The sequence below is a fragment of the Mesoplodon mirus genome (genome assembly GCF_964341445.2).
Source record: "Mesoplodon mirus genome assembly, chromosome: 11".
In the NCBI taxonomy this organism is placed as follows: domain Eukaryota; kingdom Metazoa; phylum Chordata; class Mammalia; order Artiodactyla; family Ziphiidae; genus Mesoplodon; species Mesoplodon mirus.
Genome location: NC_138987.1, coordinates 42,676,495 through 42,696,071, shown reverse-complemented (window position 1 = coordinate 42,696,071; position 19,577 = coordinate 42,676,495). Strand labels below are relative to the sequence as shown.

At 60.2% G+C, this 19,577-nt stretch overlaps 1 protein-coding gene across 3 annotated transcripts in view; it reads right to left on the bottom strand.

Moving 5' to 3' along the window:
• Positions 1-18,833, bottom strand: part of GRAMD4 (GRAM domain containing 4) — a 75,981-nt gene extending 57,148 nt beyond the window's left edge. The window contains exon 1 of one of the 3 annotated variants that reach the window (XM_082636186.1): positions 18,703-18,833. In XM_082636186.1, the coding sequence (XP_082492312.1) occupies positions 18,703-18,731 (29 nt within the window). In that variant the 5' untranslated portion in view covers positions 18,732-18,833. Of the gene's footprint in view, positions 1-7,507; positions 7,608-18,702 lie in introns of those variants that run through there. The other 2 variants (XM_082636190.1, XM_082636189.1) reach the window with 2 other exon arrangements.
• Positions 18,834-19,577: the final 744 nt, after the last annotated feature.

The following is a 19,577-nucleotide window of genomic DNA, read 5'->3' as shown; positions in this document are numbered from 1 at the left end:
GCCCCAGCCCCAGCCCCACCTGCTGCCGTAGGTCCCAACGATCCACTCCCTGTGTGCTAGGGACCCGCTCCACCTCCGGACGTCCCCACCGGACCCCACACCTCAGCCGGCCCCATCCCCACACTGCCTGTCACAGGACCCTCTTCCTGTCCAACACGCCCACCACCCCCGGCGGCTGCAGAGCACTGGGCCGCCGGAGACCCCCACCCCCCAGCTCACAGCAGACCCTCCCCACTGGCCTTCAGGTGAGAGCGGTCTCACCTTCCCGGGACACACCTCCCTGGGCTCAGGACTCTGGCCCATTCACTCCTCTCCTTTCAGTCCAGGCCTGGAATAGCATAGCCCACACAGCTGATAAGGACACGGGCCCACACAAAGCCTGCTCAGTCCTCACTGAGCAGTGAGGGCAGAGGGGGGAGGGGAGAGGGGGAGGGGAGGGGGAGGAGGGGAGGGAGGGGGAGGGGGAAGGGTGGGGAGGGGGAGGGGAAGGGGAGGAGGGGAGGGGGAGGGGAAGGGGAGGAGGGGAGGGGGAGGGGTAGAGGGAGGGGAGGGGGAGGGGGAGCTCCTGTTTCTGACATCAGGTATTCCTGCCCCTCAGAGGAGCTCAGCACTGTGCTGCTCCCCCCACATTGGACCACAGGGTCTCCCCAGCCACCCCTTCCCACCCCCTCCCACCTTACAGTTGAGGGTGTGGCTTTCTGGACAGACTCCTCCCCCCAGGCTGTCCCCCTGCAGCTCAGCTAACCAGAACCCCACCACCTGGCCCCCCCAAGCAGCCTGAATCCAGCCTCAGCAAACCACAGCAAATCAGACCCAGACCAGCATTTCATCTCAAGAAGGGTGGGGAGGGCTTCCCTGGTGGTGCAGTGGTTAAGAATCCACCTGCCAACGCAGGGGACACGGGTTCGAGCCCCGGTCTGGGAAGATTCCACATGCCGTGGGGCAACTAAGCCCGCGAGCCATAACTACTGAGCCCACGTGCCACAACTACTGAACCCATGCATCTAGAGCCTGTGCTCCACAAGAGAAGCCACCGCAATGAGAAGCCTGTGCACCGCAAAGAACAGGAGCCCCCGCTCACCGCAACTAGAGAAAGCCCGCGCACAGCAACGAAGACCCAAGGCAGCCAAAAATAAATTAATTTAAAAAAAAAAAAAGAATAGGGGAGGGGCACTTACAGGGTCTCCTGTCAGGATGCACTGAAAACAAGGTTCTATTCCTTGTCTGATTAGAATCATCAGGCAACAAAAACCAATGAGCAAGATAAAGACCCCCCCACACCCACGTCCCTGGTCTCCACTTATCAAAGCAGAAGAGAACCAAGCATCTCGCTAGAATTTTCATCAAAGTCTGACCATAAAAACAGTCACTGCCAAACCCTTAATGAACTAAAAACCATAACTCATCAGAACGTACCACATTCCACTGCATCCGAAAAACAAGCTGTGAAAGCAGATAAAATGGATAAAAACTTACATTTCATATAAACTTGCCCTGAGAACAATAACCTGCAAATAAAGCTGTACTTGTTTTCGTCCTCATGAAAACCCTGCCAGGAACCACCTGAAACCCCAAGAGCTCACTCAGTGGGGTTCCTCCAGATGGAAGCAGGAGCACAGCTCAGCGCGTCACCCCACTCCCACACACGGCGGAGGCTCCAGATCACTTCCCTCTGGGAAAACCCAACATCCCACGGAAACAAACCCTCACAGAGCTTTGCCTGCGCAGGTCTCCTGCCAGGATCAGCACGCCAAGAGCATCCAAGGAACCTTCTCCGTCCGCACGCCTGCTGGAGCCCCCCTCCTGGTCTGCAGCCAAGGGGCCCCCGGGTCTGGCCCTGGATTCCCAGGGGAGGGCAGGACCCTTTGAAAGCAGGCGTGCAGACCTGGCGTAACCAGATAAACAGGTTGGCAACACTGAGAAGGGTGGTTTCCAGTCCCACCCCGGGGAGGCAGCTGAGCCCATCCTGCGGCATCAGGAGGCCTTCGTGACAGTGGAAAAGGCCCGGAGATGACATAGCAATGCCACCCATGGGGCCGAACCTCCCAATTCCAAAAGGGAACAAAATCCCATCAGCTGGTTCAGCCGAGAAGTGAGGGAGAACCTGGAAGCCCCTGCCAAGCACACCCCCCCATGGCCCCAGAAGGCCCGGCTGCACCCCCAAAGGAGAGGGGTGAGGCTCTCTCAGTTACCACACACGTGCTGTGGCAGGTGGACCACGACCCTGCAGGAAAGGCCGCCCTGACGCCCGTCACCCCATCACACTCGCACCTGTGCAAGCTGGCAGCTCTGGCCTCATCACCACGATGTAACAGGTAAGACTCCAAGCCTCTGTCTCTTCCTGGGGAGCTGGGCCGGGCACCCGGCAGCCTCCTGGCCAAAGCAGCAGAGGGGAAACTGCAGCTACCTGGCCCCCGACCTCCCCTCAGAGTGCTGGACCTGCGCACGCAGGATCCCCACCAACTCCACAAAGGGCCTTTCCCTCGAGTCCATCCACCTGGGACGTCAGCTCAGCACAAAGGGCACAGCACAAAGGGCACGGGAGTGGCAGAGGCGGGCTCATCAGTCCAGGCTGTGAGGCCCCGAGGCTATCCGCTCCTCCCCTCCCCCACCACGAGCTCGGAAAGGGGGCAGAGCATTTAATGGCCGCTGGCTGGGGACACGTGGCCCATCACCCCTCACCCTGGCGCCGGCGTGGGCAGTGAGGGCTGGGGGTTCTCTCGATGGCACAGGGGACAGTCAGCCAGAAGAGCTGCTCCCCTGGCGACTGCCTGGGTGGCTCGGGCTGGGGGGTGGACACAGGGAGGGGGCGGGGTGCGGAGGTGGGAAGAGCGGTCTCCACAGCCGTGCCAGTGGCTGAGCCTCCTGACAGGAGCTGGTTTTCCTCTCAGGTTCCCCACTCTGGGACCCCGGCGCCTCCACCAGACCCGGATCGTCCTGGGCATCACCACCTCCCTTCCCAGAAAGGCAGGCAGCACCGACCGGCCCCGCCACAAGATGAGCATCAGTGGTGGGAAACCCTTCACTAAAGGCAGATCCACAGCCCAGGACACTGGAGTCAGAAGAGACACCCTCACCAAAACAACCACATGAAAGCCCTGTCCCAGTGGCCGGTCCCCCGGATCACCGCTCACGCTGGCCTGGAACCCTCTCTGCCCCGTCCCGCACCTCCCCTGACACTTGCAAACTCACCCTCTGCACCTGCCGCCTCAGTCCCCAGGTGCAGGCAACACACCTACTGCGTACGCATGTCTAGGCTGAAGGGCACATCCCTCTGCGCTTGCTTTGCAGGCCCCACCGGGCGGGGGGGCGAGGGGGGGCGAGGACGGGCTTCCCTGGAAGCTTTGCCTCTTGACGGCCCCTCAGGCCCCCGTGACACCCCAATGAGGCCAGGTGTGCAGGTCCCCCAACCTTCCCCTCCTCTCCCAGGACCAGGGCAGCCCCAGCCTCTACCACCAGTCCTGACCTCCTCCCCAGGCCATTTCCACACCTGAAACCTCTGGAAACACCTGCCCTCCCTGGGCTGATCCCCAGAGGTTCCTCACCACCCCCAGGGAGGCTCTACCTCCAAGAGGCTGGGAGCCTCCCCACTCACCTCCCCGGACTCTCCTATGGCTGCTTCTGGCCTCTCCCCTACACCCCACACATGCCTGAACACACCTGGTGCCTCGTGTGCTTCCATACCTGCTCTGCCCAGACCATGTCCACCCGTCCTTCAAGATTCAATCAGAAGGAGAGGGGCAGGGAGCAGGACCCTCCAGGGACCAGTCAGACCCCAGGGATGACGCAGCAGTACTGAGACGGCGGGGTGTCGGCCTGAGGAAGGCACATGAGGAAACGAGGGAGCCGGAGCTGGTGATCACGGGCACGGAGGCTAGGGGCGCACAGCTGAGACCTCGGGCTCAGTGATGGGGGTGATCGGCAAGGCCCCAGCTTGTGCTTCGGGGGTGAACTCCAGGGTGCCTGTTACATTAAAAATAACTAAACAGGGCTTCCCTGGTGGCGCAGTGGTTGAGAATCCGCCTGCCAATGCAGGGGACACGGGTTCGAGCCCTGGTCCGGGAAGATCCCACATGCTGCGGAGCACTAAGCCCGTGCACCACAACTACTGAGCCTGCGCTCTAGAGCCCGCGAGCCACAACTACTGAGCCCGCGTGCCTAGAGCCTGTGCTCCACAAGAGAAGCCACCGCAATGAGAAGCCCGCGCACCACAACAAAGAGTAGCCCCTGCTCGCCACACTAGAGAAAGCCCGCGCGCAGCAACAGAGACCCGACGCAGCCATAAATAAATAAATAAATAAATTTTTTTAAAAAAAATAAATAACTAAACAGACAAGAGGCTCCTGAAGGACCAGTGAAGGCTGCACACCATGACCCAAGGACTATGGCTTCTCCAATTCGATGCACCTGAGGTCCAAAAATATGAAAAAAAGAAGATTCAGCCCGTAAGTCTCCCCTTGAAAGTCTGCTCCAAGCCCATATATGCCGCTCCGGAAACTCGGCCACGTAGGGCGGCGCCAGCCCCACACCTGCCTCCCCGCCCAGGGATGTTCCTCTAAGGGACACTGCTGGCATCCAGCAACCTGCCCTCCGCATGCGGCGGCCAAGCAGCTAAGAAGCCCCAAGAACATCTGCTAAATGGACATGGGCCACAAATCCCTCCTCTGCATCTGTCTGAAGGCCTTGCGTGAAGAGCGCACACAACCAGCACACACCTGCGGTGAAGCTTCTGGCTGAGCCCGAGGTTGAGGGGAGAGAGCTGGCAGGTGGAAATCCAGCCACGGCTCCGCCTCAAGTCAGAACTCATGGGGACGCTTTAAACATCTGTCCCAAAAGACTGACCTTCTGCTCTTGGTGAAGGGAAAGGGTCTGTAAATCAGTCAACAAGGTTTCCAGGTTTCTTCAGCAGAAACGGTATTTTCAAGCATTTGAGAACAGTGAAGATAAAATCAATTCCTTTATGTTTTTCTGTCCCAGTGATTTCTTTTTTAAAAACCTACATGCAGAGTTCTAATTTAGGTTATGTTGGTGCACAAAAATAATCCCAGAGTAGGGTTTATATCTTCTAATTATACAGAATTTAGGACAAAATATTCATGCAAGTGATTCTGAAACACTTTATAAATAGGTCACAATAGGCCCTCTTTATTGCCAAGAGTTTTAAACTCAGCCCAGCAGGGCCAGCCTCTATATGCAGAACCAGCGACAGGCGGGAGGCCAGCAGCACAGTCCGCGGTGCCGGCCACATCCTGGGAGAGCGGGCCTCGGGCCGGCTGAGAACCGGCCTGACACTGGTTTGTAAAAGCCAGTGGAGGGCTGGTCCCCATAAACATAAGCGGTGGAATGCAAAGACTCTCAGGATGGAAACCTGCTTTGAACTCGAGTCTCCTGCTGCTGTAGGATGATGCAGCTCCTCCCTGGATCACCGATCCAATCCAAGCGAAGAGCGAAATCATTCAGGAGAGAAACCGAACCGTGTGAGGCTGGGGCTCAGCATCCTCACTACCACACAGTGCAAACAACTCACTTCACTATTTTTAATCATACAGTTAAGCGGTCAATTATCAAAGATACACACTTGCGAAACGGATGGTCAACTCAAGTCGGAGGGGGAGCGGGGGAGGAGTGGCGCTGGGCCTCAGGGGACAGGCATCAGCAGGCTCCCCTCAAACACGCCCCAATGCCTTAGGCCAAGCGCTGGGCACACGAGAACGAGTGAGATGATCCCTGTCGGCCCTCACGGAGCCCAGTTACACTGTCCGGTAGATGCCAACAGACCCTCCCCATCCTCCATGGCCATGGCTAACTGTAGGCTGCAGGGGCGGGCGGGGGGAGGGAACTCGGGACTTGTGGGGGACCTAACCAGGGACGTCAGCCTGAGCCCTGCTTAGCTTTGGTAAACGTGGAGTCAAACCACAGTCCATTTGCTGATGCAGCAGCAGTTAAGTCCTGAATCGGAGAACGCAAGAGGAAGAGGGATTTCATGGCCACGTTGGCCCTGGATGAAGGAGGACATGCCAGGGAAGCAGTCACCTGCCCGGGCCCGTCAGCTCCAGGCACCCAGCTCCCGTTCCAGGCCCCTGCCTTCTCCAGCCGCTTTTCTAAACTGGAAGCCTCGCAGGACTTCCCCAGTGACCCAATGGTTAAGACTCCAAGCTTCCACTGCAAGGGGCGCGGGTTCGATCCCTGGTCGGGGAACTAAGATCCCACGTGCCACGTGCAGTGCAGCCAAAAAGCAAAAAAATATAAATAAATAAATAAACCAGAAGCCTCGCCATCATCCTCAGCTGTCCTCACACAGACGCTGCGGGCACGCCCTCCCAACCTCTCCCGCCCCTACCCCCCACCCCCGGTCCAGGCCTCCCCCACCCCCATCCAACGCTTGTTTCTCCCTCCCCTCCCCCACCAAGCTGCCTGAGCCAGGCCAGTCCCGAGCAACAGCAGACGACCACCGACTGGCATCCGCAGCAGCAACCCCAGGCCTGGGTCACAAACACAGTGACAACGATGTCCCAGCCCCCCAGGGTCACCTCCCCTGGGGGTTAAGGAGTCCCCCACCTCCCCAGCAGCCTTCTCAGCTCTCCGGAGGTGCCCTGCAGCTCCTGGAGAGACACACATGGCAGACAGAAAAGCATGGGAGAGGCCTCCCAGGACAGGGCGGGGGATGGTCCCTGTGCCCCAAGAGCCACGTGGGCCAGACGCCCCGCCCAGCCCCGCTCAGCCCCACCTGCCTTGGGGAGGAACCAAGGGCCCAGGCCTGTGCAGGCCACCGAGGGTGATGGAGACACCTCAAGGCTCTGCTGACTGCCAGTGGCTCAGCTACCCAGGCCACAGTAGGTGGGGGACGGTGACCTTTGGAATCACCCAGCCTCGCTGGCCCAGGCCTGCCCTCAAGGAGCTCAGGGTCTAGTGTGGGAGACCCATCCCCACACATTACATGCCAGGCGGCGGGGCCAGGTAAGGGGCTCAGGGAGGTCTGGCATGTGCAACTGTAGAACCCGGGTGTTGAGGGAACAGCCTCCCTGAGGGGTGTGGGAGGTGGTGAGGCCCTTGGGCACACACATGGAGGGGGTGGGCCACCCAGAGCCCTGAGGAGTGGGCCTGGCGCAGAGGGCTAAGGGTCCACGCGAGGCCCACAGGTGCGTATCAGGGAGGACAGCTTTGACCTCCGAAAACACTTAAATAAACCCGACGAGAGGGCAGGTGGGCCATGGACAAGGGCGTGGGCCCTGCAAGCAGCGAGCTGCCAGCCACTTACTCACTGGGTCCCCCCACCCCCCGACTCCCACTTACTCATCTGCCAAGTGGGGACAAGGTGGCCCTTTCCGGGGTGGCAGCCACCCACGTACATCCCCTGGCACCCAGAGGTGTCCAGATACCAGCAACCGGGCTCATCCTCTCCCCGGGGCATCCTCAGACAGCCCTCCCATGTCCCCCAACCAGCCCAGTCCCACCACACTGTCCCTGTGGGCCACGTGAGGCAGGGTCCCCGACATCCAGGGCTTACCTCCCTTCCCCATCCCGGGCGCATCTCAAGATGGCCAATTCTCCGAACGCAGAGGCGGCCACATCAGGTGGGAGGCCGTTCCAAAGCTTAGACAGTGGCTGGCGAGAGGCCAGGTCTCTCCTTTTCCTGCTTCCAGCCCGCCCGCCCGCAGACAGCAGCACAAACCCCAGCCTGCAGAGAACCTGTCCTGCCGGCCTCTCACCAAGGCAGACAGAGCGGGACCTCAACCTCCCCTCACGACGCTGCCCTGACCACAAGGCTTCCCCCAGGTGTCCTGCTCCCCACCTGCCGTCAGGAGGATTCCCAGCCCCGCTCCCTCCCCCACTCCCTCCTTCCGGCCCGCCTGCCAGCAGATGAGGGTGGCAGGGGCACGTGTCCCGGGGGCCCGCCCACCCTGGGAGTCACAATCCTAGATGTCCAGCTTAGAATGTGATAGCCCACCGCCTTGCTCCCCAGATCGGCACTGGCCCCCTGCCCCCAGGCCCTCCCAGGAGGGACACAGGCTGCCAGGGCGGGAGCAGCGGGGACAGGCTGGCTCCTCCAGCCCTGCCTTCCCTCCTGTCTATGGGCCAGCAGCTCTGCCCGCCCTCCCACCCTCATGCCCAGGGCTTTCTGCCTGCTGACTCATATTTCACTTCCTCTCCCCCAAATGTGCTCAGCAGCAGAGAAGTCACACATCTGCAGCCTCCACCGCTGGGCAGGCTGCGCGCTAAGGAGGATGACCGCCAGTGACCCTCACTTCTTTAAATTCTATTCCGGGTCCACAGCTTCCTTGGGTCCCGGTTGCCGTCCCTCCCCTCCAGACCTACCCCCCCCAGCGCCCTCCACTCTTAGGAGCTGACGTATCCACACATCCCCCGGCTTTCTTAAGCAGTGGCTGTGGAACAAAACACCGCTTTTCCTCCTAATCTAGGATGGGCTCAGCATGCTTGCGATGGGCTCGCCCAACAGGACAGGGTCGGGCAGGGCCTGGGGGCACGGCACCGCTGACCACCCTCCACAGGCAGCATCGGCCACAGGTCCTCAGGGAGGCCTCCTGTCCAGCCCACCTGTCTTGCTCCTGACCTTCCTCTCTGGATGGACTAGGGAAAGGGCTGCAGATACCAGGCCCTGGACGCCTAACCTGGACGCTGAAGCCAGCACAGGACCCCAAGGACATGCCCGGGGGGTCTGGGAGGAGCGCGCAGCAAGGCTCCACCTGCAGAGACAAGGGGCAGCGTCACTCGGGGCGGCTCCGCCTCTGTAACACGGCACCTGCGAGATGATTCACACACCTGACTGGCTTCTCAGCAGTGGCTGGAAGACGAGACACAACCGACACAACCGTCAGCATGTGGACTGTGTGACCACCCCGTGGGCGGGGCGTTCTTCTAAGAGGGAGATTCTGGTGATATTGAGGGTTTGTGTGTTTTCTCAACGACTCAAGTTGCTTCGGAGTTTTAAACGCCAAACTCCCTGCCGGAGGCCACCACTGACACGCGTCTTCCTGGCTCTGCCCCGCCGGGAGCCATCTAGGCCGCAGCGCTCCCCACTCCCTACCCCCCGGGCCATCACTGGTCAGACGGGACTCAGCCCAGCAGTGCAGCATGGCCACCCGCACCATAGAGATGCTGCCCCAGATGGTACCCGTGGCCCCACAGGTGACCCCCGTCACCCCGGAGCTCTGCAACTAGAGACGGGGAAACTCATCTCCAGGAAAGCATCTCCCAGCAGCTGTCTGCAGCCGTCATAGGGGACCCAGCAGTTCCTCAAATATCAACCCAGAAAGCAGGAGGGACGGCTGTGGCACAGCAAGGACCTGGGGTGGGGGGCACCCAGTAGGGGGGGGAGGGCGCGCAAGGAGACCCAGCCAGCAGGTGGCCTCCAACAGGGCAGGTGAGCCTCACTCCCAGGAAGGCCTGCCCACCGAGCCCCTGGCCAGCCCCCCCGCCCCCCGCTTCCTTAGGGCTCCCCTCACAGGACTAGGGGAGACAGGGTACCACCTCGGTGAGTCCCCAGCCCCACAGCAGGGAGACGAGGGCTTTCAGGATGCTCAGTCAAAAGCCTGAGCTGGGGGCAGGACAGACAGCCACGTGTCCCGTGGCTCCCCCAGTGTGGCCCGGAGCCCAGTCCTGCCCCAGCAGAGGTGTGGCCACACGCCAGCTGGGCCTCCAGGAGTCTTGGACAGGAGATGACCTTTGATAAACTGAGCCCACGCCAGCCCCAGCCGGTCCCAGGGAGGGCGGCATGGTGGCCCACACGTGTAGACAGTAGCATGTGAGCAGAACCTCCCCATGAGTGTAGACGGCACAGTGTACACGGCACCTCCTCACGTGCACAGAGGTGGAGCGGTCAGCACAGGAGCTCCCGCCGCCGCTCGGTCACCTGTGGGCCACTCAAAGCGACAGCCATCGTGGGTGCCACACTCAGAAACCCGGAACCTGGCCCACGACACATGGCACACAGGAACCCAGGCGCTGGACCAGCCGCTGAGGCCCAGCCGGTGTCCCGTCCACTGACCCCCCCCCATTTTATTTCAAAAGGGCAGGAGCACAAAGGGACAGCCGCGGTTCCAGGCATCTTCCAAGCCCGCCTAGGTGGCCGCCCCTTTCCTCTGAAGCACAAACCCCGCAAAGCCCTGCCTGTGGCTGCTCTCAGGTCTCCTTGGCCCTGGGTCCAGGGTGCCCGCCCCTGCCCACCAACTCGGCCCTAAAACGGTGGGCATCTTGCTGCCTCTCACTGTCCCACCTGCTCTGAAGCCTCCAGCTGAAGCCCTCCCCCACCCCAGACCCCACACACATGCGGACGGAAACGGGAGCTGGCATGGGGCCCCGAGTGAACCAGAGCAGAACTCGCCCAGTTCTCTACTTTCCAGAAAGGAACCCGGCCTCAGTGCTCCACCCCTGCTCCAAAGAACCGTGGTCGGAGGCCGTCCCTCCCCGCTGCAGTGCGAGTTCAGAGGTCAGGGGAACTCACAGGCCAGGATCTGAGTCAAAGATGCGTCTGAGCTCCAAAGGGTCCCGCCGGCAGCCTTCCTCCTTGTGCCGCCGAGGCCGGGCCTCCAGGGTGTGTTCAAAGCCAGCCCCGCTTTCAAATTTCAAAGGGATGCCACGTCTGTGCCCATCCCCACAGGCACAGCAAGGAGCCCCCCAGTTCTCTTTTTCTCTCCTTGCAGGTCACAGACCTTCTCGGGGAGGCGGTGGGCCCCCCCCCCCAGCCTCTGCAGGGCCCGTGCAGAGAACACCTATCAGCGCCCGTTCCAACAGCACAGCAAGAACCCAGGGGAGTAAGAAGGAGCCACACATGCACACAGCACTCTGGCCCACGAAGCCACTTCCCAGGGGGCGGGGGTAACAGTCTGATCCTGCTCTGCAGCTACACTGGAACTGAACAATCAAGTAAATGATGGCAAATGGAAGGAGCCCAGTTTCCCACTGCTGGAATGGAAACTGATCAGCGAGGGGCGCAGGATCCACACAGTAACGACTATAGGTTACATCACTGGGATGAACTCACATCTCACTTGATATGTTACTTAACGTATTAACACAGACGGTTACACACAGAAGTACTTACAGTCGTGTGCATATCCACAGTGTGCATTTCTGCTCTGCCAGCAGAAACGGCCCAGAGCAATGAGACCCCAGCAGCCACGAGCACACCCAGCACCCAGATCTTGGTTTCTAAAACCATACTCCAGTAAAAGGAACCAGGCTCCTGGGAGAACTGGCTGATTCTAGGGCTGCGAGCACCCATAGTGCCAGGAAGTGAGGATGTGTCCACATCAGCCCACATGATGGGGGCGAGTCAATTGAACTCAGGAACCACCTGAACGAGCTCCCAGCGGCCAAGGCTGGAACAGTCTGACCAACAAAATAAGTAAAGTGGAACTGCACCTTAACTCAAAGTCTAAAATAAGGAGGCATGAATCCACACTGACGTAAAAAATGATTGAATAAATTGAGAAATGGGGGAGACGAGGCAAGTCTCCCATTCAGAAGATTCCAAATCGTTTATAGGCACTCCACCCTCAAACCCCTTACGTGTGGGCTGCACATCCTGACTTCCTTCCAAGGAGGACAGCATGGACAGACAGAAAAGAGTAAGTTGACATCAGCCAGACGACCTAGGCCAGCATCACAGGGATCGGTGCCCTGACGGGATGGGATGAGGGTTCTTCACCTCTGTGATCTTCCTCCCAAAATCCACGACCCCAGTCTAACCCAGGGAAAAACATCCAAATTCCAGCAGGGCATTTCCAACTGTCCAAATTCCAGTGGAGAGGGATCTACAATGTCCCTAATATTCCTCAAGACTATCAAGTCATCAAAAATAAGAAAAGTCTGAGAAACTGTCCCAGCCCAGGGGAGCCAAAGGAGACATGACAACTAAATGTAGTATGGTGTCCTGGGGTAGAAAAAGGACATTAGGTGAAAACGAAGGAAATCTGAATAAACTACAGACTTCAGTTAATAATTATCAATATTGGGCTTCCCTGGTGGCGCAGTGGTTGAGAGCCCGCCTGCCGATGCAGGGTACACGGGTTCATGCCCTGGTCCGGGAAGATCCCACATGCCGCGGAGCGGCTGGGCCCGTGAGCCATGGCCGCTGAGCCTGCGTGTCCAGAGCCTGTGCTCCGCAACGGGAGAGGCCACAACAGTGAGAGGCCCGCGTACCGCAAAAAAAAAAAAAAAAAAAATTATCAATATTGGTCCATTAACTGATTATAACAACATTCCACACTAAAGTAAAATGGTAATAATAAGAGAAACCGTGGAGAGGGACAGATATATGGGAATTCTGTGTTTTCTTTGTAATGTTTCTGTAAGTCTACAACTGTCCTGAAAAGTACAGTCTATTATTAGGAAGAAAAAAAAAAAGGAAAACAAAACCCAAAACCCAGCCTGCCACCCAGTGTGGGGCGTGGCGGGCAGGTAGGGCAGAGGTGGGGCCAGCAGGGCTCAGCTCACTCAGCAGCTCTGCCTGAACGTCCAGGACACCCAGAGCCAGACCCGGGCCTGCCCTTGAGGTGATCCAGAGGACACACACAGTACAGTTTCAAAGTCAAGTGATCACGCAATAACAGAAGGATAATCAAGGAAGAGAAATAGTGGGGCAGCCAGTAAAAGAGCCCCATGGGACTCAATGCCTCACAAACATGCCACCACACCCCATCTGCAACCATTCACCCCCCGACACTGTCTCCAACGAGGCCAGCCAGGAATCAGATAGATGAAAAGCGGGGCCCCTGCTCTCCAGGAGCTCAGAAGGCAGGCAGGTAAACAGAGGATCACACAGGATGACAGGCACAAGGGCCCTAACCCTGGGGGCATGGGAAGGCTAGGAGGGCTTCCTGGAGGAGGTGACTTGAGCGCAGCTCACATAAATGGTAAGTGTGCCAAAGGCCACTGAAAATGAGTCACATGAAATGGCTCATGGTGCCGGCACAGAGTTCTCAGATAGCCATAGCGACAGAAGGGGCCGCTATGAACTCTGACCCCAGGTGCCAGGTGATGCAAGGCAAGCTCACCAAAACTGGTGAGAAAGGTGGTCCAGGGTCACCTCGTGCTGGGGAAGAGGGGCCACACTTCAGAAGAGGCACCAAACACAACTCTGTCACTACACGCTGCCACACGGTTGAAAATGCATCCCGCTAAGTGAAGGAAAGCAGAGCCAAACATCCACAGAGCATATGATTCCTCTGATATGAAATGTCCAGGGCAGGCAAATCCATGGAGACAGAAAGCAGATTAGCAGTCGCCAGGGGCTAGAGGGAAAGAGAATGAGTGATTGCTAAAGGGGGTGATGAAAATGTTCTAAAATTAGATTGTGGTGATGGCTGCACAATTTTGTGGATATGCTAGAAGTCGGTGAACAGCACTTTCCATGGTTGGATTGCATGGTATGTGAACGGTACCTCGATAAAGATGCTTAAAAAACAAACGCACACCTCTCTCACTGCCCAGGTCTGCCCCCGCCTTTGGGGAGCCTGGCCCCTCCCCTCCCCCAGCCCCCAGCTTAGCTCAGCTGCAGGTGGGCTCCCCCAAGCCAGGCCCCCAGGACCCAAAGCTGCTGGTCCCTGGAGGCCAGGCTGCAGAGTGGCCCCCAAGGGCAGAGCAGGGAGCGCCTCCATCATCCCTGCTCTGGGCCGCTCAGGACCAGGACAAGAGGGAGAGAGCCCTTGCTTCCAGGGAGGACAACTGCTGTTGGAGGGTGGAGGGCAAGTGAGGGGGGACTTCTATAAATGGGGTGCTGGGGGAGGCCTCCCCAGCAAGGGGGATGGAGCAGAGATGCGCCTGACACAAAGGTCTGCCATCCCTGGTACAGCCCTGCAGGCGGCACCTGCGGGGTGGGGGTTGGGGGGGAGGCGGGGCCTCTCTGACCTGCGAGGGGGCACAGGCTGGGCTGAGGTGTGCCGCATACCGCACTCCATGCTGGCGGGCTGGGGAGGGCCTCCTGTGCCGTGTACCCCCTGCCCACAGGGAAGGACTAGAGGCAGCAGCCCTGTCCACCGATGCTGGGGACCCGACCACAAGAGGGGTGAGCGGTCTCCCTGGGGGTCCCCGGGCCACTGCAGCCCTCCATGGCGCCACCTAGTTCTCCCACCACAGCTGAGCTGGGTTTGGCGGCACAGGAGGCTCTGGGTAGGGCCACCCATCACCGCCCCCGCCCCAGTTCCCGAGGGACAGAGCAGTGGGGGCTTTCTGAGCGCCTCACTTCACAGAGGGAGCGGTGCCCAGTGTCAGGGTGTCAGGTGTCTCTCTCCCCAGGTGTGGACTGAGCTTCTGGGAGAGCCAGAGCCCTCACCCCCGACAACAGCCAGGGCCGCTCCACCCAACACCAGCCAGTGCTGGGGCGCACTGGCCCCCCTCACCACGACTCTCCTCCTGGGGGGAAGCTGCGATGGTTGGGCCTCCCCACCCAGGGCCTTCCTGGGGGAGGCAGTGCAGACGCGGCCAGCTCGGGCCAGGGCCAGCTCTCAGGCCTCTGGCTTCTATATTCCACACCAAGACCCTTGTTTCCTGGTGACCAAACGGAGGCCCAGAGGGGTTAAGTGTCTTGCCCAAGAACACACAGCGACAGACCAAGAGTTTTCTCCACTTAATCGCCCTGCATACAGTACCCAGCTTAGGAACAGATACCCAGCTCTGCCGCTCACGAGCCTGTGGCCTCTGGGAAGTTACTTAACCTCTCTGTGCCGACAGAGCTAATAATAGCACCGACCTCCAGCTGTTATGAAAATCAATCATATAAAGTGCGTGGAATGCCCTCAGGCCCAGAGTTAGAGACGCTCTTGCTATTAGCACACGTTTGATGGCAAAGAGACTTAACATCATGATTGTAAATTTACTTCCTCTGTTTCTTATACAAACCCCCAGAAATTCAACTGATTATCAGGGAGGCAGTGAGGTTAAGAGCACAGCCTTTGTTGCCAAACAACCCGAGTTCCGATCCCAGCTCTGCTACTTAACTAACTGGGGACTGAGGCCAGCCGCCTGCCTCTCTGCGCCTGTTTCTGCCTCTGCGGGACGCACGGAAGTGGAGGTTGTGAGGACCACGCGGGGCAACGCGTGAAAGACACTTAGCACCACGCCTGACACCATCCTGAGTGATTTCTACTACTATTAATTTCTTTTTTCCTTTGGACAGGCCAGTCCTTCCTGTCTGCCGGTGTAACCACAGGAGGCTTTAATCACAGGGCTTAAACATAATCACAACTTTGGTTATAACTCAAATGCCAAACGACCTTAATAACCTTTAGATGGCGAGCGTCACTAATGCTGAATTACAGTCCAAAGACTCTGCCCGACTCCTCCGTGCAGACCACGTGCAGACCCCAAAGGCTCAAAGAACACAGTTTTCTCTAATTAGGGTAACCCTCACTTTCTTGCTCCATCTCAATCAGTAAGAGAAGTCAGACGACCTGCCTGTAACTTCTCAAGTTAACCAATTGCCTTCCTCCGTCAGTGGCCGGCTCCAAGCAGGTGGCCCGGCCGCCCCTCACGCAGGGCTGGCTGTGCCTCAACCACTCTGTCCGCAAAATGATCATCACCGCCAAGGATCCAGGCCTCCTCCTCGTCCGCCAGCCAGCAACTGAACTCTCAGCCCCTTTACAAAGGGTGTTTTCTAGATTCTGCCCGGGATAAAGACCCCAGGAGAGCCCCCATTGCCATACCACCCAAAAGCCAAGGAAAAATCAGACCTAAACCCCTTGCAGCGCCTAAGGGCCCCCCAGCTGGCTTTCAAGTCCCAAGCAAAGGCCTTCCGAGTGCCACCCGAGTGGTCACACTAGCATGTCTGGGTTGGTAAACAAACAGAAGCTGCTCCCCTGGCAAGAGCATCTGTATTCCTATTACTCACTCTCAAGGCCCACGTCTCGTGACCCCCAATTCATTTTTAACTTCTTTAAGGGCAGGGATGCTCTCCTACGTACCCCAAGGCTGTCCGCGGCCTCCACAGGGAGCAGGGGTACTCTTTCGACAAAGATGGTCTCCCTTCCTGCTGGCGACAGGAACAGCAGCCTCCAAGCAGGCCACACAGCCACCACCAGTGTCTTCCGCCCCAGCTGGCACACGTCCCCCACTGACTGGAGCTCCTCAGACGCTCGGCAAGTCCCCAGCATGGCCACTAGGCAGGAGCCCCCCATCCTGACTACACGGGGGGCCAAACGCCAGAGGCACACAAGAAGAAAAACCAGCCTAGGTCCCCGAGAGGGAGTGGCCCCCAGAAAGCAGGACCTGGCTGGAGCCACGCCACTCCACAATGGGACGCCCACTCCTGCACAAAGCTCAGATGCGACCAGCTTCAGGAGGGCAACTCCCAAACCACGAAGCATGGGGAGCTGGAAGGGGTCCCCCTAGGGCCCCTGAGATGAAGTGTACCAGTGGTACAACCACTGACATGGGTCACACCATGGAAACATCAGGGGAGCCCTTCGCTTCTCCGATTACATTGATTCCACGGAGATGCAGACTGGGCCTGGCACTGGTATCTCTGTCACATCTGTAACATCGCTCAGATACTCTGTTACAAACAGAAAACGCGCTTCAGGCTCGCAATCTCCCCTGGCAACTGCACTTTCACTAGAATCTAATAACACTTTGTTTTCATTGGGCCTGAACCACTATTCTATTCTATTGTACAGCAAAAGTGGTGATTCAGGAAAAATGGGTCTGATTCTCCTCGTTTCTAGCTGGTGAAGGTGAGGCCAGGGGAGGGCAGGGGAAGCAGAGGTCACACGGAGCTGGCGACCATCGGGTTCCTGACACCCACTCTGGCTGGACAGATACGAGAAGCGCCTCACAGCCTGGCAGCTTGGAGAGACCACCAGGTCCTCCCTGCATGAAGGGCCCCTGCCCACCCAACTCAGTGGAAGACACAGACTAAGGCGGCCAGGGCCAAGCAAACCACACTTTGAGACCTTCCTGTACAGTTTCCAGGAAATGCCTTTCCCGAGTGCAGGCAGGCAGACAGCAAAGGGGTAGGCCCTGACCGTCCCCAGGCCGCACCTCTGGGACAGCCACACCCCATGAGGCAAGGCAGCCCACAGGAAAGAAGAGCAGAGACTCCAGGGAACCCTACCTCCTGGTCCCCAGGACCAAGCTGGCATCCCCCCCCCCCAATAGGAGTAGAGCACTGTCCAGCCTGCAGGTTCAAGACCCCTGCCCATGGTCACAGTGCTGCAGAAGGATCAACATCATAGCCAAGACAGAGGGAAGGACAGGCAGGCCAGGTTCCTTACCTGGGCCAGGCAGGGAGTTTTCAGAGGGGTTTGCAACAGGAAGGGAGGGCAGGTTTAATGAGGTTCCTGATCCGAGGGGTCCCAGCTCACATTGTGGGATGTGCTTCCATCCCAGCAGGGGACAAGGGCAACAACTGGAGCACACTCACCCAGCCAGACTGTGTGTCCCCAAATGGGCCTGGGACACATGGGGCAGAGTCAGGGAATCAACAGCCGCCAGGGGGCGAAGGGCACCGCTGGCCTCTCCAGGGTGTTCTGCTCTCTGCCCTGGGTGTGTCCAGTCGGGGAGGGGGGTGGGGGTGGGGGTCTGTATCACATCATCTAATCCTCTTGCCAGCCCCCCTCCCCATTTACTGGTGGGGAAACTGAGGCATGAGACGGCTCAAGGCCTTCCTGCCCAAGGTCACCGAGCAGATGTGTGACGGAGGCAAGACTCCTAATTCCTCTCTTAACTATTGCACAGCCCTGCCCCTGCCAGGCCCAGGCCTGAAACTACCCCTAAGGCTGCGCTGCGATGAGCGCTGGGGCTCAGAAGCCTCCATTTTTGTAGGGGGGGAGATGCTCAGAACTCTGTCTTTTCTCCCCAGCCTGCACTAGGAAGGCAAGAAGGGAACCCCATCCTGCAGAAGGTGTCGCCCAAACTGAATCCTCCCCGCCTCCGGAAATGCAGGGCTGGCAACAGCCCCAGGGTGGACTCAGCTTCCAGGGGTACCCCCTCAGGTCTATGGCCCTGGCCGGGGCCGCTGCTCCTACTGCCAGAGCCTCCCTGCCCAGACAGGTGCAGCAGCCCGCCCGGCTCCGACTCTCTTCCCTCCCCCGGTTGTTGGCCAGGCCTGGACGGGGGTGCAGGGCCTGCTCTGGGCAGGCGGGGGCCCCGGGCTGGGAGCTGCTGCACTACACCTCTCCTCCATGCCTGCACGCGGGGCGGGGCCCCAGCAGAGCCCCACCAGCTAAAAGTCCCAAACAAAGGGAAAGGGGACAGGGCGAACGAAGGGGTGCGGGGAGGAGGACGAGCGCCCACAACTTTTTGGCGGGGTCGTCTCTGGGGTCGCAGCGGCCGGGGTCTCCCTCCTCCTCTCCTGTGTCCCCAAGGAGTGAGTCGCGAAGACGACATATGCCGAGACCGCCCGTGCCCCAGCCTGGCCGCGGCGACCCCCGCCCTGCCCACCACCACCACCCCATCTCAGGCCCCGCGCCCACGGGACGTCCTCCTCTCCCTGGCCAGCCCGACACAACGCGGGCCAGGAGACGCCGCGGTCGCGGCGCGCCCAGGCCAACGCGGGACCCGGGGGCGTGTATGCGGGGCGCGCCCGCGCGGGGCCCTGCTAGGAGGGCCCTGCTAGGAGGGCCGCTGGCTGCGGGCGCGGGGAGAGCGTGGGCGAGCGCGCCGGGTCGCGGCCCGGCCGGCCCCCGTGGGGAGCCTGTCCATGTGTCCGCCGAGGTCCGTGTGGGCGTCCGCGCGCGCGCCGCTTACCCTGCGCGGAGATCGGGGCCACCTCTCATCCACCCGCCGCCTCGGCGCCCCCTTCGCCAGCCGCCCGGCCGCGCTGCACCTGCCGCCCGCTCGGGAGCCGAGCGGCGCCGGGGAGCCCGGAGGAGGCGGCCCCGCGGGTCCCGGCCACGAGCGCGGAGGCGGCGGCGGCGGCGGCGGCGGCGGCGGCGGCGGCGGCGGCGCCAGGTCGCGCGCTCGCGTCCCGCTGCGCGGAGTCTGCGCGCCCCCGGCCCGGGCTGCGCAGCCGCTGCCCCGCCCCGCGCGCGCTCCGCCCCGCCCGACGCCACGCCCAACGCCCAGCGCCACGCCCCTCTCCGCCACGCCCAACGCCACGCCCCACGACCTGAGCTGGCAAGCCCCGCGCCGCCCCGCCGCGCCTTAAAGGAGTCGCGCCCCTCCTTGCGCGGCCTCGCAGCAGCTGGCCCACCCGGGTGCGGCCCCCCGCGGGGGCTTGTCTGCTCTGGCGGATTCGCACGCGAGAGCGAGCTGGGTCACGCGGCACCACCTTTGTTTGGGTGGCCCACGTGCGCCCCCGTCACCTGCACCTACGCGCACGCGCGGCGGCTCCTCCTGGTTGCGCCTACGGCCGCGCGGTCCCGCGCGTCTATAGGGCGGACGCCACAGGCACAGCCACGCCCAGGTACGCATGCTGCCGTCACTTCATCCGCGGTCCGCTGGCCAGACACCCCATGGGGGCCGCAGTTGGACCGCCTGAGGTTCAGACCTGGGTCAGAGACTGCTACCGGTGGAGACCACATCCCGTAGGGAACCGCCTTTCCCCTGAAGCCACTCTTCGGCCCACCCAGGGGGAGGGTACCTGGAGCCTGTAGGGGGAGGGCAGGTGGGGTTGCACACAC